The sequence below is a fragment of the Bison bison genome, unplaced genomic scaffold (assembly GCF_000754665.1).
Source record: "Bison bison bison isolate TAMUID 2011002044 unplaced genomic scaffold, Bison_UMD1.0 scf7180017864492, whole genome shotgun sequence".
In the NCBI taxonomy this organism is placed as follows: Eukaryota; Metazoa; Chordata; class Mammalia; order Artiodactyla; family Bovidae; genus Bison; species Bison bison.
In genome coordinates, this window is record NW_011495051.1 from 8,441,090 (window position 1) to 8,457,677 (window position 16,588).

The 16,588-nt window shown below is 51.2% G+C and overlaps 1 protein-coding gene across 1 annotated transcript in view; it reads left to right on the top strand.

Annotated features, from left to right (window-relative positions):
- Window positions 1-14,357, top strand: part of COL5A3 (collagen, type V, alpha 3) — a 40,991-nt gene extending 26,634 nt beyond the window's left edge. The window contains exons 45-67 of the mRNA XM_010828392.1: window positions 244-297; window positions 926-1,033; window positions 1,110-1,163; window positions 1,502-1,555; window positions 1,656-1,709; window positions 1,841-1,894; window positions 2,687-2,794; window positions 3,451-3,504; window positions 3,680-3,733; window positions 4,005-4,058; window positions 4,301-4,354; window positions 5,051-5,158; window positions 5,335-5,388; window positions 6,059-6,112; window positions 6,309-6,416; window positions 6,683-6,736; window positions 6,821-6,856; window positions 7,273-7,326; window positions 7,862-8,069; window positions 8,154-8,266; window positions 10,672-10,740; window positions 13,009-13,248; window positions 13,346-14,357. Of these exons, the coding sequence (XP_010826694.1) occupies window positions 244-297; window positions 926-1,033; window positions 1,110-1,163; window positions 1,502-1,555; window positions 1,656-1,709; window positions 1,841-1,894; window positions 2,687-2,794; window positions 3,451-3,504; window positions 3,680-3,733; window positions 4,005-4,058; window positions 4,301-4,354; window positions 5,051-5,158; window positions 5,335-5,388; window positions 6,059-6,112; window positions 6,309-6,416; window positions 6,683-6,736; window positions 6,821-6,856; window positions 7,273-7,326; window positions 7,862-8,069; window positions 8,154-8,266; window positions 10,672-10,740; window positions 13,009-13,248; window positions 13,346-13,492 (1,947 nt within the window). The 3' untranslated portion in view covers window positions 13,493-14,357. The remainder of the gene's footprint in view (window positions 1-243; window positions 298-925; window positions 1,034-1,109; window positions 1,164-1,501; window positions 1,556-1,655; window positions 1,710-1,840; window positions 1,895-2,686; window positions 2,795-3,450; window positions 3,505-3,679; window positions 3,734-4,004; window positions 4,059-4,300; window positions 4,355-5,050; window positions 5,159-5,334; window positions 5,389-6,058; window positions 6,113-6,308; window positions 6,417-6,682; window positions 6,737-6,820; window positions 6,857-7,272; window positions 7,327-7,861; window positions 8,070-8,153; window positions 8,267-10,671; window positions 10,741-13,008; window positions 13,249-13,345) is intronic.
- The last annotated feature ends 2,231 nt before the right edge of the window (window positions 14,358-16,588 follow it).

Here is a 16,588-nt window from a genome sequence, read left to right on the forward strand (position 1 = left end):
CCCCTTCATCTTTTTCCAGTTTTTTTAAAAAATATTTATTTATTTGGCTACACTGGGTCTTAGTTGCTGCTTATGGGATCTTTGATCTTCGTTGTGGCCTGTGGGATCCAGTTCCCTGACCAGGGGTCGAATCCTGACCCCCTTGGGAGTGCAGAGTCTCAGTCACTGGACCACCAGGGAAGTTCCCCACCTGCGACCTTAATCTTAAACCTGAGGGTTTCTTGACTCTGTTCCCGCCTCCAGGGCCCGCCTGGACCAACAGGGATACGGGGTCTGGTGGGACACCCCGGCTCCCCGGTGAGTACTCCCAGCTTTGTGGTCCTCTGGATCCCTTATGGGAAGGGACAGTGTTCTCCACTGTGACTCAGGCCCCAGTTCAACCCTAACCCCTACCCTTTCATGTCAATGCTCAATTCAAACTCACCCCAGAATCTGACTCAGTCTTGACCTTAACCCTCAAACTCTATCACAGCCCTAATTTTAATGCCCTAATTTTAATTGTGACCTTAACCTCAATCCCAACTCAGACCTTATCTTCACATCCAACATTAGCTGAACCTGACCCAGTCCTACCCTTGACCCCAGTCCAGACCCACCCTCCAATACCGACCCCAAACCTGAGCTCCAATTCTGAATTTACCTCGGACCTGAGGTCAAGCTCAACCCTACCTCTCAACCCCACTTGGACCTTAATTGACCTCAGCTTGACCCTGACTCACTTGAGATGACCAAGGCTCATCTCGAAACTTTGCTCAGTCCTGGATTTCATTCCTAAACCCTGACCCTTAACCTGCACCTTTAGACCCAACCCTGACCCTCCCCAAACTTCATTCCAACCTTGAACTTCCATCCTGACTTTGACCTTGAACCTAACTCCAACCCTTGACACAGACCCTAACTGTGTCCTGCCATGTCTGCCTTCTAGGGAGCAGACGGGGCTCAGGGACGCCGGGGACCCCCAGGCCTCTTTGGGCAGAAAGGAGATGATGGAGTGAGAGGCTTCCCTGGCATGATTGGTCCTCCTGGCCTACAGGTGGGTGTCTGAGTTTGAGGGTATGGCCTCTGATCCTCCCCACTTTGTGCCCCAATTTTGCTTCTTTGCTCCACAGGGAATGCCAGGCCCTGCTGGAGAAAAGGGAGAAGTTGGAGATGTAGGGTCCATGGTATGAACTATGGGGGGAAATGGGAGGGGTGGTAGGGCAGGGTTGGCCATCAGATCAATTTGGGGGGTCATGGGGCACATGTGGGTCACCAATATCAAGGGTGGTGTTTGTGGTTTGTTGTTCAGTCACTCAGTTGTGTTGGACTCTTTGTGACTCCATGGACTGCAGAACGCCAGGCTTCCCTGTCCTTCCCTGTCTCCCCGAGTTTGCTCAAACTCATGTCCATTGAGTCAGTGATGCCATCCAACCATCTCATCCTCTGTCGCTCCCTTCTCCTCTTGCTTGGAGCTTTTTGAGGGGCCATGAGGTCACTGGATGCTATTCTGACTGTCCCATAGGGTCCCCACGGAGCTCCAGGCCCTCGGGGCCCCCAGGGCCCCAGCGGATCAGAGGTAAGAACTGGGGGAGGGGGAGGGCCTCAGGACATCACTTTCCCAAGAAGGGGCTGTTGGAATCCCTCCATCCCACCTATACCCTTCGTTGTCTCTCCAGGGTCCTCCAGGGTTGCCTGGGGGAGTTGGTCAGCCTGGCGCTGTGGGTGAGAAGGTGAGAGAGAGAACAAGGGGCTGCCCAGGGTCCAGGAGGCTCAATCAGTCCTGCCTGGTTTGGGGGAGTGGTGGTGGCAGTTCTGGCTGCCAGGAGGGGACCCCTCCTCACTTTCACTTTGCCTCCCGCAGGGTGAGCCAGGAGAGCCTGGAGACCCAGGACCCCCCGGGACCCCAGGCACCCCGGTGAGTGACTTTGTTCTGGGCCCCTGCACCCATCTCAGGGAATCCCTGACCCTTGGGCATCTTGGGCCCCCATGACCTCTGGGCAGCCCTAGGTCACTCATGGACCCAGACCTACGGGCATCCCCAGTTATTTTGATGACAGAGACCTGAAAGGTATCAGGGTGGCTACATCAAGTTCTCTAGGTTGTGTACTGCACAAGGATGCGTGGCTGAGGGGGCAGGTGGGGCTCAGATCTAAAGCACAAGCCTTGGCTTGAGGATGAGCTGCCCAGAGGGGATCCCAAAAATATTGATTCATTCACTTGTTTGGCTGTGTCCAGTGTTAGTTGGGACACATGGGAGCTTCGCTGGGCCATGTGGGATCTTTCCTTGGGGTGCACAGACTCTCTACTTGTGTCGCGAGAGTTCAATAGTTGTGGCATGTGGGCTTAGTTGCTCCACAGCGTGTGGGATCTTAGTTCCCCGACCAGGGATTGAACTTGTGTTCTCTGCATTGCAAGGCAGATTCTTAACTACTGGACCACTAGGGAGGTCCTGGGATCCCTTTTCTGATTCACCCCAGAGTGGCACATGGGCTAGCCCAAACTTGCCCATGACCTCTGGTCAACTGGATCACTGTGACCCCTGATTCCAGTAAATCCTAGATTCCTCTGACCCTTGGGCAGTCTAGGCTACTTTGACCCCTAACCCCAGGAAAGTCCCAAGCCACGCAGATTCCTGAGTTCAGGTATGCTAACCTTGACCCCTGGAGAGTCCAGGCTACTCTGACCTCTGACCTCTGTTTCTGCCAAGGGCCCCAGGGGAGAAGTTGGTGAAAAGGGGGATACAGGCCCATCTGGGGCTGCTGGACCCCCAGGCAAGAAAGGACCCCCTGGAGAGGATGGAGCAAAGGGGAATGTGGTGAGTCCTGGGGCACATGGAGGCCACGACCCAGGGAGGGGCACATGTGTCAACTCGAACCTGCTCCTCAACTTCCAGCCAGGGGTCCTGTGTGCTGATTCCACAAGCAACCCAGAACGTGGCCAAATGATTGAATGAAAGAATGAATCAGTGTAAACATACAGTGGTAATCGGTCATGGCAGCAGGGGAAACTTGCTTCCACATAGAGTCATTCTAATAGTGCTGGAAAGGTCAAAGTTGAAACTGATGCGGGATCAGGGTTGGCTGATTGGGATTTGCCATCAAGGCAGAGGTTGAGCCCCTCCTGCCATGGTGATGGTCCTCTGGGTAGGGAGGGAGGGCGGTGAGGAGCTTCAGAGTCTGAGGGACCTTGATTTGAATTTCAGCACCCCACCCCTTACCAGGTCCCCTCTCTGATTTTTATCTGTGAGTCCCTAGCTGGGAGGATGCAGTGAAATGATTCATGGAACATTTTTAGCTCCCATTAAACACCAGAATGTTCCTTCTAGCAGGGCTGGGGTTTTGTGTTTTCTTCACCAATGTATCCCCAGCAACCAGAACTGTGTCTGAGGACAGCTGAATGAATGAATAAATGAATGGATGGATGAATGCTCCATCATTCAGAGATATGATTTTTCATCATTATGTGTTCCAGGGCCCCACAGGCCTCCCAGGAGACCTAGGCCCCCCCGGAGACCCTGGAGTTTCGGTGAGTGTGACCCCCTCTTCCTCAAAAGCCCGGCATATTCCCTATTCTGTCCCCAATCTCATCACAAACCTGAGCAAGGTCGATGAAGCAAAAAACCTCCACTTGCCTCCAAGCATCACCCCAACATTCTGCTGTGTCCTCACGACCCCTCCCAACTTCATTTCCCCTACCACAGGGTCAAGATGGCCCCCCAGGGGAGAAGGGAAACCCTGGAGATGTGGGGGGACCGGTGAGTAGGGGAACAGAGGAGGTGGTGCCTAAAGAGGGGTGTTGGGGCAGGTGAGTGGGTGAATTGAGGGCCAGGAGAATGGGTTAATGAGGTCCCCAGGGCCCCCAGGGATGCATCTGCTTTGTACCATGAATGTGAGCAGCTTGAAGGAGGAGGCAGGGGGAGGGAGGGCTGGCTGGTGCTGGGGTGATGTTTGGGGAAGGCTGTCTTCCCATCAAAGGCATCCTGAAACTGTCATCCTTGACTCCCGTGCTGGTTACAATCTCTATAGGGTCCACCTGGCGCTTCTGGGGAGCCTGGCGCCCCTGGGCCTCCTGGTAAAAGGGTGAGTGATGACACACCACCCCTGGCTCTAACTTGGTTCCACTTACTCTCATAGGCCCCCCCTTACCTCCACAAGCCCCCCTCATACCTAGAGGCCCCCACTCATCCCTACAAGCCCTCCACTCACCATCACAAACCCCTACTCAGCTCACAGCCCTCTACTCAGCTCACAGGCCCCTACTCAGCTCACAGCCCTCTACTCAGCTCACAGCCCTCTACTCACACTTTCTACTCACCCCTCAGGGTCCTTCTGGTCGCATGGGTCAAGAAGGTAGAGAAGGAGAGAAAGGTGCCAAGGTGAGCTCCCCCTGGCCAAGAGAGGGGTCCTTTTATTTTTGGCTGCGTTGGGTCTTCATTGCTGCATGTGGGCTTTCTCTAAATTGCAGCAAGTGGGGGCTACTCTCTAGCTGCGGTGCTCGGGCTTAGCTGCCCTGCGGCATGTGGGATCTCCCCAGAGCAAGGATCAAACCCGTGTCCCCTGCCTTGGCAGAGAAGGCAATGGCAACTCTCTCCAGCACCCTTGCCTGGAAAATCCCATGGACGGAGGAGCCTGGTAGGCTGCAGTCCATGGGGTCGCTAAGAGTCAGACACGACTGAGTGACTTCACTTTCACTTTTCACTTTCATGCATTGGAGAAGGAGGTGGCAACCCCTCCTATGTTCTTGCCTGGAGAATCCCAGGGACAGAGGAGCCTGGTGGGCTCTGTCTATGGGGTCGCACAGAGTCGGACATGACTGAAGCGACTTAGCAGCAGCAGCAGCCCCTGCATTGGCAGGGGGATTCTTAACCACTGGACCACCAGGGAAGTCCCAGGGAGCGGTCCTTGTCCTGACCCATTGGTCAATAGTTGGGCCAGCAGAATGGGGAGGGACCTGTGACCACCACAGTTGCCCCAGTTTCTCCCCGCTCCCTGATGGTTCTTGGCTGGAGGGTCAGGAGGCAGGCTCCCCCTGATTCTCTCTGCCTCCTCCCTTCCACCTTGCTCCTTTTCAGGGGGAACCAGGTCCTGATGGACCCCCAGGGAGGACAGGCCCAGTAGGGGCTCGAGGGCCCCCTGGACGTGTTGGACCTGAGGGTCTTCGTGGGATCCCTGGACCTGTGGTGAGTGGACTGAGAATAGGGATGGGGTTGGGGGGTGGGATCAGGCCCTCCCTGTCTGCTCGCTTCTTGTAATTTGTCATCACAGTTGGGAGGAGCTGACCCTGGTTGGGGTGGGAGGGGGGCGCCACACATGAGTTCTGGCAGGGTGCAGCCCCTCATGTTCTATTTTGCCCTAGGGCGAACCAGGCCTCCTGGGACCTCCTGGACTGTTAGGCCCTCCTGGTCCCCTGGTAAGAGACTTCTTCATCCCTGAGGTCCCTGCACTGAGACTCACACTGGACATCTATCCAGTGACCATCTAGTGACCTTGGGTTCTGATAGTGCAGACTGACCCCTCACTGACTATCCTTCTGATGGTCCACCCTGACCATCTATACTAACCATCTCTTCAGATCACTCATCTTGGCGGTCTACACTGACCAAACTGACCATCTATCTTAACAGTCTTCACTGACTACCCACACCGATGTTGACTACAGATCATTTATCTCGACCATCCTCCAAAAACCCCTCCCTTCATCTCTCATCAGCTCTCTTCTCTCCTGACCACCCCCATGACCACTTCCCTGGTAATTCGATTCGAAATCTAGGTAATTTCCCATTTGACCATCCTCCAGTCACTCACATGAGGCTTTCTGTTTGAGACTTCCAACTGACCCTAGGGCTTCCCGGGTAGCTGAAACAGTGAAGAATCTGCCTGCAATGCAGGAGACCTGGGTCCAGTCCCTGGGTTGGGAAGATCTCCTGGAGGAGGGCATGGCAATCCATTCCAGTATTCTTGCTTAGAGAATTCCATGGACAGAGGAGCCTGGTGGGCTACAGTTCATAGGGTTGCAAAGAGTCAGACACCACTGAGTGACTAACACTTTCTCTTTCAACTGATCCTAACTCTCCTTCCAGGGGCCCTCTGGCCTACCAGGGCTGAAGGGAGATGCTGGCCCCAAGGGAGAAAAGGTAAGGATGCCTCTTTTTATTCTTCTTCTTCCCCAGCTACCTCCCTCTCCTCCACCTTTACTTCTGTCCGTAGCCAGAAGGCTAGGAGATTGGGGTCTCCTCTGCTCCCAAACTCACTACCCCAAGGCTGGAAGGGAACAGTCTGTCAATTCCCTGCCCCCATTCTTCCCCGACATGTGTCTCTCATATCCTCCAGGGCCACATTGGATTAATTGGTCTTGTCGGCCCCCCTGGGGAGGTTGGTGAGAAAGGGGATCAGGGGTTGCCAGGAGTGCAAGGCTCCCCTGGCCTCCAGGGAGAACCGGTGAGTGTTCGTCATGCCCCAAGAGGGAAGATTGTGTTCGAGGGGGATGGGAAAGCAGAAGTGGGGCTTGTTTGGGTGTGGGGGATTAGGAAGCCTGGGTCTTGAACAATAGGGATTGTCTCTGAAGGAAATGGGGGGCTCTATCTGGGGGACTTGAAGGTTGTGACTGGGGTTGAGGGTCTTCTTTTGAGGAGACTTGTCTGGGGGATGTGTCTGGACCATAAGGATGAACCCCATCAGTGATGATTCTGATGCCCTTTCCCCAGGGTTCTCCTGGCCCCATTGGCTCTCTGGGCCACCCTGGGCCCCAAGGCGTGGTGGTGAGTATGAGGAGTTTGCAGGGGTGGGGGAGTCACCCTGTTGGGCCAGCCAGGAGTCCAAGCCCCCCTGTCTCTACCCCACAGGGTCCTCCAGGACAGAAAGGCTCAAAGGGGTCCCCGGTAAGTAGTCACTGCTCCCTTGGGCTCTCACCTCCCAACCCCCCAGCCCCCTTCACTGTACCAGAACCCTCAATGCCTTTGGGTTCATTCGTTTATTTATTCAGTCAGTCAGGCATTTGATTATGTCTTCAACACTTACCATTGTATTTTATAAAATCTAAGATTTCATCTGTTGTAAGATGCACCATTGTTTTATGAACTGCTACAGAAGAAGACAGTTCTGCCAAGTTAATGATGACTTGTCATAGATGTTAAGATGCTGATTTCAGAGATGTTCAAATATGGAAAGAAAATTTGCATTTTATGCTTGGGGCTGAAAATTGCATGTCCTTCCTCCAGTTGTGTGTGTGTGTGTGTGTGTTGGCAGGCAGGGGTCTCCATAGACAGAGTTCACACCCAAGTACTTCTCCCTATAGGGATCCCAAGGTCCTCGTGGAGACGCTGGCCCCCCAGGTCCTCCTGGTCCCCCGGTAAGTTCCCCATGGGGCTCTGTCCGAGTGTCTCCCCTGGTCCCTCAGTGACTAGAAGTGGGCGGAGCACACACCACGTGTTCGGGGATTGCAGGTGGGAAGGGAGGTGGCTCAGAAGCTGAAGGAGGATCTGGGCTATGTGTAGAGGGGCTTGGGGGGACCTCCATGGGGGCTCTGATTGGATTTTGTCTGTCCATCTCTCTGGCCTTTCTCTGTCTCTACCTCAAAACGTTGTTTCACTATTTTATCTTTATTTTTGTCTTCTGGGTCTCTCTCTGTCTCTCTCCTTTGCCTGACTGTGGTTCTGGCTCTTTTTTTTCCTCTCTCCACTTCCCATCTCTGAGCCTTTCTGTCCCTCTCCTTCCTGTGTCTCCCTCCGTCTCTGATTGTCCATGTCCCCGGTTCCTGTCTGTATCTCTCCTTACTCTCCACACCCCTGTGTCTTTCTGCCTCCCACATCTCTCATTTCTGCCTGTCTCTCTCCTTGTCTCTTCCTCTTGCCGTCCTCCTCTCCTCCATCCCCACCTCTGCCCAGGGTCCCTCTGCGGAGCTGCACGGGCTGCGCCGGCGCCGACGTTCCCTGCTAGGCTTGGGAACCCCGGAGGGCGGCCTGGAGGAGGTGCTGGCCTCGATGGCGTCGCTGAGCTTCGAGTTAGAGCAGCTGCGGCGCCCTCCCGGCACGGCTGAGCGCCCGGGCCTCGTGTGCAAAGAGTTGCACCGCAGCCATCCGCATCTGCCAGATGGTGAGGTCTCGTCCCTCCCCCCGGAGGGCGGGGAGACGTGGGATCCAGCCCCCGGTTTATCTTCTCCCACTGGCTCTGCGGCAGGGGAATACTGGATTGATCCCAATCAAGGCTGCGCGCGGGATGCGCTCAGGGTTTTCTGTAACTTCACGGCAGGAGGAGAAACCTGCCTCTACCCAGACAAGAAGTTTGAGACCGTGAGTACCTGAGTAGGGGGCTGGGAGGGGTTGGTGGAAGGAGGGACTCGAAAATATCTCATTCATACCTCACCGCTCCCCAACCCTCCCCCCTCCCCGCCCCACCAGGAGTTGATTGGGATTTTATTTTTCCTTCAACCGACGTCTATTGAGCACCTTCTGTCGTCTATTGAGCACCTTCTGTATGCCAAAGTCCTTGAAATGCTGCGGCTACAGCAGATAATCTAAAACAAACAAACCAAACAAACTAAAAAAAACAAACCCTTCTTTGCTTCATTTTGTTTTATGGAGCTTATTTTCTGTGGGGAAAGACAGATAAGAAAAAATAGTAAGGAAATCAATAATAGTGGTGAACCTTGAAACAATAGGATATATGTGCCAGCCCTAAGAACTCAGCTGCATTAACTTACTGAGTCCCAGCCACCGATGCGGTCATTTTATTATTATCCCTAAAATAGATAACCAACAAGAACCTATTGTAAAGCTCATGGAACTATACTCAATATCTTGTAATAATTTATAAGGGGAGAAAGGGTTTCCCTGGTGGTTCAGTGGCAAAGAATCCACCTGCTAAGCAGGAGATCTGAGTCAGATCCTTGGGTCAGGAAGATCCCCTAGAGAAAGAAATGACAACCCACTCTGGTATTCTTGCCTGGGAAGTCCCACGAACAGAGAAGCCTGGTGGGCTGCAGTCCATAGGGCTGCAAAAGAGTTGGACACAACTGAGAGACTAAACAACACCAACATCAGGGCAAAGAATCTGAAAGAAAAAAAAAGATATATATGTATAATTGAATCACTTTGCTGTACACCTCAACTAACACAACATTGGAAATCAGCTCTGTTTCAATTAAAAAAATAACAATTCTGTTATCATCCCCCAGATAGGGAAACTGAGGCATGGAGAAGGACAAGATTACCCATGACCACCTGGCCCTTGTCTCAGCCCTTAACCACCCATCTACACTGCCTCCTAACCTGCTCTCTTATAGGTCCCATGGGTTAACTGCCCTCCACCTGGTCCCCCAGAAATCCTGGGGTTCTCCATCAGGGAGTCTAACAGTCTCTGACACTAAGAACCAGGCTTAGCTGTAGAGAGCAGTGGGTGAGCAGTGAGCCTCTGGACCCTGGACTGCTTCGGTTGGAATCCAGATCTGTTATCTCAGTTTTTTCATCTGTAAAGTGGGGGCTCAAGAAAGTATCTACCTGATAGGGTAGTTGTGCAGTCATGTTACCAGTACACATATCAGACGACACTGATACACTGACTGTGTGCAGTGCTGGGGTGGCTCAGATGGTAAAGAATCTGCCTGCAATACAGGAGACCCAGGTTTGATCCCTGGTTTGGGAAGATCCCTGCAGAAGGAGATGGCTACCCACTCCAGTATTCTTGCCTGGAGAATTCCATGGACAGTCAGGAGCCTGGCGGGCTACTGTCCATGGAGTTGCAAAGAGTCGGACACGACTGAATCACTTGACTAACACTTTTTGTTAATGTCTCTACTGCCGGTAAACCACTTAGTGAGCACAGGGCCTGCAAAAGTGCACAGTGATGTTCTTCTTTTAATTAATTTATTTTTTGGCTGCACTGGGTCTTCGTTGCTGTGTGTGGGCTTTCTGTAGTTGTGGTGAGCAGGAGCTACTCTTTGCTGTGGTGCACAGGCTTCCCGTTGCAGTGGCTTCTCTTTTTGAGGAGCATGGGCTCTAGGCGCACAGACTCAGTAGTTGTGGCCCACAGGCCCATTAGTTTGGCGCACAGGCTTTGTTGCTCTGCGGCATGTGGCATCTTCCCAGACCAGGGACTGAACCTGTATCCCCTGCATTGGCAGGTGGATTCTTAACCACTAGACCACCAGGGAACTCCCAAGGGGTGTGTTGTTAAAACATCACCATTGAAAAAAAAAAAACAAACATCACCATTGGACACCCAAGGCTCCGATCCACAGGGCCTTCGGGGAGACAGTGTAGGGCAGACTCCTGGGAGTTACCTCACCTCAGGGGAGAGGTAGGAGCTGGAGCATTTATCCACCAGCTCTTGTCAATCATCAGTGGAGGCACCCTCAGAAGTCAGGAACCCCCAGCCTCTTGGATCTATCCTGGGTACCAGCCAAGCACAGTCCCACAGCCAGAGAATAACCTAAGAGTTCCTGATATTTATAGTCAGCAGATTTCTTTTTATTCATTTAGCTGCACTGGATCTTAGTTGCAGCATGTGAGATCTAGTTCTCTGACCAGGGATTGAACCCGAGCCTCCTGCATTGGGAGTACGGCGCCTTAGCCTCGGGACCACCGGGGAAGTCCCCTACAGTCCGTAGCTTTCAGTGTGGGGTGGTAAATGCAAAATTGACACGTTGCCAGCCCCCCCACCCCAGGGCACCTGTTACACTCTTCCCTCTGTCCCCCAGGTGAAACTGGCCTCTTGGTCCAAAGAAAAGCCAGGTGGCTGGTATAGCACATTCCGTCGAGGGAAAAAGGTGAGTTACCTGCAAAGCCAGGGTGGGGATGGTATAAAAATTGGTGTAAACCAGCATGGGAATTGGAGGAGGCGAGATGAACAGGATAGCCTCACCTCTGCCTTTATGCTGATCATAGGCTTGCGGGGGGAGGGGGGAGGGGGCAGCATCAGATGTGTGATGTGGGGGGAAACACAGGGCATGGTGGTGATCTAAAGGCAGTGCTGGAAGGACCTGAAGGCTTCCCGAGGGAAGTCACAGCTCAGCTGAGGTCTAAGGAATTAACTGGTTTGCAAGTTTGGGAGGACATGGAAGGGTGTTCCGGAGAGATGGAACAGCATATACAAAGTCCCAGAGTCAAGAGAAAGCCTGGTAAATTAAAAGAAGAAAAAGCGACTTGCTCTGCTCTAGAGAGAGGGAGGGGGAATGTGGTAGAGAAGAGGTTGGGCAGGTAGGTGAGAGCTAAGACCACCTCCTCAGAAAGACCTATGGGCAGTAGGGAGCCATGGAATGTGTTTAAGTGAGAGGGACTGAGATTCAATCTCTATGATAGGAAAATGCCTCTGGGCTGCTGGTGGTGGCTGTGGGGAAACTGGAGGCTGGGAGACCCAGGAGGAGACTGATGTGTTGGTTTAGAAAGGCAAGGAAGGGAAGAGGCTGGAGCTAGGGGAATGGGGGATGAAGAGGAAGGAATGGCTTAGAACGTTATCTAAGAGGGCAAGTCCATAGGACCTAGTTAATTGATGAGATGGCAAGTCAATAGGACCTATCAATAGTAATTGATGAGATGAGTAATTGATGAGATGGAGGGGAGGAAAAGAAAGAGAGATGATGCCCAGGTTCCTGGTTTGAAGAACAGTCTAGTGAGATTCTGAGATATATAAGTGGGAAGAGGATCAGGTTTATGCAGTGGTGGGAGATCTTGGGTCCATTTGGGATTTGTTTATGTAACATATTTATGTATGCTAAGCACTGGGAACATAGCAGCAAAGGAAACACAGTTCCTGACTTCCTGAAGTTAATATTCTATTGGGAATGGGACCAAGGAAGCAGACAGAGAATAACCAAGGAAACAAAGCTACCATATAATGTCAAGTGGTATATGGGTTTGGGCCCCCCTAAAACAGACCTGAGACTCAATTGCAAGGGGTTTATCTGTGATGTGAGTCCAGAAAACATCAATCAGGAAATGTGAAATGATACAGGGAAGAGAAGGAAGCCAAAAAAGATGTGTTACCAGGCTAGTTATCTCAAGCCAGTGATAACTTAATAATATATTTTATGTAGCCCAATATATCCAAAATATTGTCGTATCAATATAAAGATTACTGAAGCATTTTCAACTTTTTCCCTGTGAGTTCTTCAGAGTCTGGTGCATATTTTATATTTATAGCACATCATAATTTTGATACTAAATTTCCTTGGAAAGACTTAGACTGCATAAAACCTGCAGTTGAAAAAGCAGATTTGCATCTTCAAGTTGTTCCAAACCTCAGTTTTCTGATAAATGGATCGAGGCTCAGTTGTTCATTATAAATTAAATAAAGTTAGACATTTTTTAATTAAATAATTTAAATAGATGGACCCATAGAGGTTATCATACTATGTGTAGTCAGTCAGAAAAGACAAATATCGGATGATATTACTTACATGTGGAAGCTAAAATATGACAGGAATGAACTTATTTACAAAACAGAAATAGACTCACAGACATAGAAAACCAACTTATGGTTACCAGAAAGGAAAGGGAGAAAGGGATCTATTAGAAGTTTGGAATTAACATATACACACTATACACTACTATGTATAAAATAAACAATGAGGACCTACTGTATAGCACAGGGAACTATATATTCAGTATCTTGTAGTAAACTGTAATCGAAAAGAATATGAAAAAGAATGTATATATGTAATATCTGTGTGTGTATATCTATATACATATATATACATATAACTAAATCACTTTGCTATAAGCCTGAAACTAACACAGCATTGTAAATCAACTATACTTCAATTTTTTAAGAAATGAGTGCCAAAAAAAATTTAAAATTTAACTGAAATTGTGAAAAGTTTCTCAATCTCACCAGCCACCATTCAAGTGCTCAATGGCCACACAGGCCTAGGGGCTTGCAGGAGAACCAGGGATGATCAGATGGCTGGTGGGGCCTCCAAAGAGGAAGTCATGGCAGCAGGGGCAGGTCGGCAGTGGATACAGATCCTGGGAGGTGGGTACCTCGGAAAGAGTCGAGGCAAGGACACATCCTCAGCTCCTCTTTGTCCCACCTCCAGTTCTCCTACGTGGATGCCGATGGGGCCCCAGTGAGCGTGGTACAGCTGACCTTCCTGAAGTTGCTGAGTGCCACGGCCCGCCAGAGCTTCACATTCACCTGCCAGAACTCGGCCGCCTGGCTGGACGAAGCTGCAGGTGACCACAGCCGCTCTGCCCGTTTCCTCGGGGCCAATGGGGAAGAGGTATCCTTCAACCAGATGGCAGCCGCCACCATCACAGTCCCCTACGATGGCTGCAGGGTAAGGAAGAGGGCAGGGACTGGCCAGATTGGGGAGGGGAGCCTGTGATTACTCCCCTCCCCCTGACTTACCCACCATCCGTGTCTTCCCGTGTCAGCTCCGGAAGGGACAGTCGAAGACCCTCTTTGAGTTCAGCTCCTCCCGAGTGGGATTTCTGCCCCTGTTGGATGTGGCAGCTGCTGACTTTGGCCAGACGAACCAGAAGTTTGGGTTTGAACTGGGCCCTGTCTGCTTTAGCAGCTGAGAGCTTCCGGGGCTGGGAGGGACAATGAGGGAGCCCCCAAGACGGGCCATATTTGGTGCTGAGGCTTTGAAGCCGTCATATTTATCGTCTCCTGTGACTGCGTGGAGCCAGGAAACGGTCTGCTCATCATGGTCAAACAATATTCCTTCTCCGTTCCAGGGGGTCTGGGGGCTGGACTACCCTGGTCCATGGGTCCCGTTTCTCTGCACTGCGCCCCGGCTGGCATAACTGTAGTCTGGCTCTTTGTCCCCTTGGTGCCCACCCATCACTCATCTCCCTCCCCTGAGCTCCCCCACCCCAGCAATGAACTTCTGACTCAGAGCTGATGAATGCCCCCACCCACACCTGCCTCCCACCCCCTCAGTCAGTGCTCTCAACACCCTTTGGTGCTACCTTCCCCATAGTTAAGCACTGGATGTCTCCTGAACCCAGACTGGGATCCCTTTGCTCATTTCTTCTTTTCAGGTGGGTTCGCAGTGAAGGGACTGATGTCAGACTACAGAGGGAAGTGGGACTTCCCTGGACTGAGCTGCGTACTCTTTCTGCTGCCTCAGCCCAGCTCTGAATACTGTCTCCCTCCATGCCTCCCCAAATACACCTTGCCATGCCAGGTGGCGTGGGGACCAAACTGGTGGGGTTGGGGGGAAACTAGGATTCTAATGGTGCTGCCCTATTTATACCTGGGTCTATATTAAAAGGGAGAATCCCCTCTGTTGTATATTTAATCTGCTTCCTCCTTAGGGAAGGCTGGGATATGATGAGAGAAACCCCCATCCCCCCACCCTAACTCCCCCATACCACCACCTGCCCCAGGCCATAGGGCATAATTGGCATCTCAAGTCTGAGAATAAATCAGTGAACTGTGTCCTGTCTGTGTCTTTCTTTCTTTTTACTTTTTTATTTGCTTATTTTTAGTTTTGGCTGCCCTGGGTCTTCATTGCTGTGCTCAGCCTTACTCTAGTTGTAGTGAGCAGGGGCTACTCTCTAGCCGTGGTCCCTGAGCTTCTCATCGCAGTGGCTTCTCTTATTTCAGAGCATGGACTTTAGCGTACACGGGTTCAGTAGTTTCAGCTTCTGGGCTCTAGAGTGTGAGAGCTTGGGCTCAGTGGTTGTGGTGCACGGGCTTAGTTGGCCTGAGTCATATGGAATTTTCCCAGACCAGAGACAGAACCCATGTTCCCTGTATTGCAAGGCAGATTCTTAACTACTGGACCACCAGGGAAGTTCCTTGTCTGTGTCTGTCAATTGATGTTCTCTTAGGGTCTGGCTCTTGTCTCACCCAAGGCATCTTGCCATCACTTGTCTTAATTAATTGTGCCTTTTGGTAGAGGTAGCTTTAGTGATTCACGTGCATGCTGAATTGTGTCTGATTCTTTGTGACCTCATGGACGGTAGCCCATCAGGCTCCTCTGTCTATGGAATTCTCCAGGCAAGAATATTGGAGTGGATTGCCATTTCCTCCTCCAGGGGATCTTCCCAACCCAGACTGAACCCGCACCTCCTGTGTCTCCTGCATTGCAGGTAGATTCTTTATCCCCTGAGCCACTGGGGAGGTGGGTTAAAGATGAATCGGGTTGGAGGGTAGTTTGGAGTGAGTTGAGTCGGTCTGGGGATCTGTTGAGTTGGAGGTTGAAATGATGAGAGGGTTAAGGGTTTGAAATTGGATACTGGATTGAGTTGAATTAGGGTTGACTTAAGAAGGAGACTGAGTTGAGTAGAGGTGAGTAGGGGTTATTATGAATTTGAGGTGGAGGATTACCTATTTGATGAGTCAAAATGGGATCAGTTAAGATGAGTTGGATGTGGGATGACTTGTGTTGGGGATTAGATGTTGGGTTGAGGATTTTCACTTTGGTTTTGACATGTACACACTGCTTTATCTTATTTATTTTTGGCTGTACTGGGTGTTTGTTGCTGCACGCAGGTTTTCTGTCGTTTCGGAGAGCAGGGGCTACTCCAGTTGCAGCGTGCAGGCCCCTCCTTGCAGTGGCTTCTCTTGTGGAGCAAAGGCTCTGGGGCACACAGTCTTCAGTAGTTGTGGCACAGGGACTCATTAGTCCTGGCTGTCGGGCCCTAGGGCATTCAGGCTTTTGTATTTGCAGCACGTGGGCTCGGTATTTGGGCCTCACAGGCCTTAGAGAATGGGCTCAGCAGCTGTGGTCCGTGGGCTCGTGGCTCTGCGGCATGTGGAATCTTCCCAGACCAGGGATTGCATCTGTGTCCCCTGCATTAGCAGGCAGATTTTTATCCACTGCGCCACCAGGGAAGTCCCCGGGTTGAGGGTTTTAAAAGACAGACTGATTGGGAATTCCCTGGCGATCAAGTGGTTCGGACTTGGTGTTTTCACTGCTGTGGCCGAGGTTCAATCCCTGGTGGCGGAACTAAGATCCCACAAGCCACTGGCTCGAATTGAGATGTAATTCACGTACCATCTAATCCACCCACTTAAAGTACATAATTAAATGGTTTTTAGGGTATTCACAGACTTGTGCAACCGTCACCACAATCAATTTTGAAACATTTCATCACCTCAGAGAGAAATCCCATATCCATTAACACTCATCATCTCCTCCAAACCTCTGAGTGGCAGAAAAGCACTAATCTTCCTGTCCCTATGGATTTGCCCATTCTTGACATTTCCCATAAATGGAATCATACAACATGTGGTCCTTTGTGTCTGGCTTCTTTCATTTAGCATGATTTCACAGTTCAAGTTGCAGCATGTATCAGAACTTCATTCCTTTTTATTGTTGAATAATAATTTACTGCATTTTGTTTATCTATTCATCAGCTGATAGACATTATTGAGTTAGGAGTGATGGAGGGCTGGTGTGTATTAAGTTGGATCAGGTGGGATTGGGTGGGCAGAAGTAACAGGTTGGAGTAAGTTGCCTCTTCCAAACTAGGGCTTGCATGCATGCATGCTCAGTCATGTCTGACTCTTTGCCCGTCATGGACTGTAGCCCCCAAGCCTCCTCTGTCCATGGAATTTCCCAGGCAAGAATACTGGAGTAGGTTGCCATTTCCTTCTCTGGGGGATCTTCCTGACCCAGGGATCAAACATGAGTCTTCTGCATCTCCTGTGTTGGCAGGTGG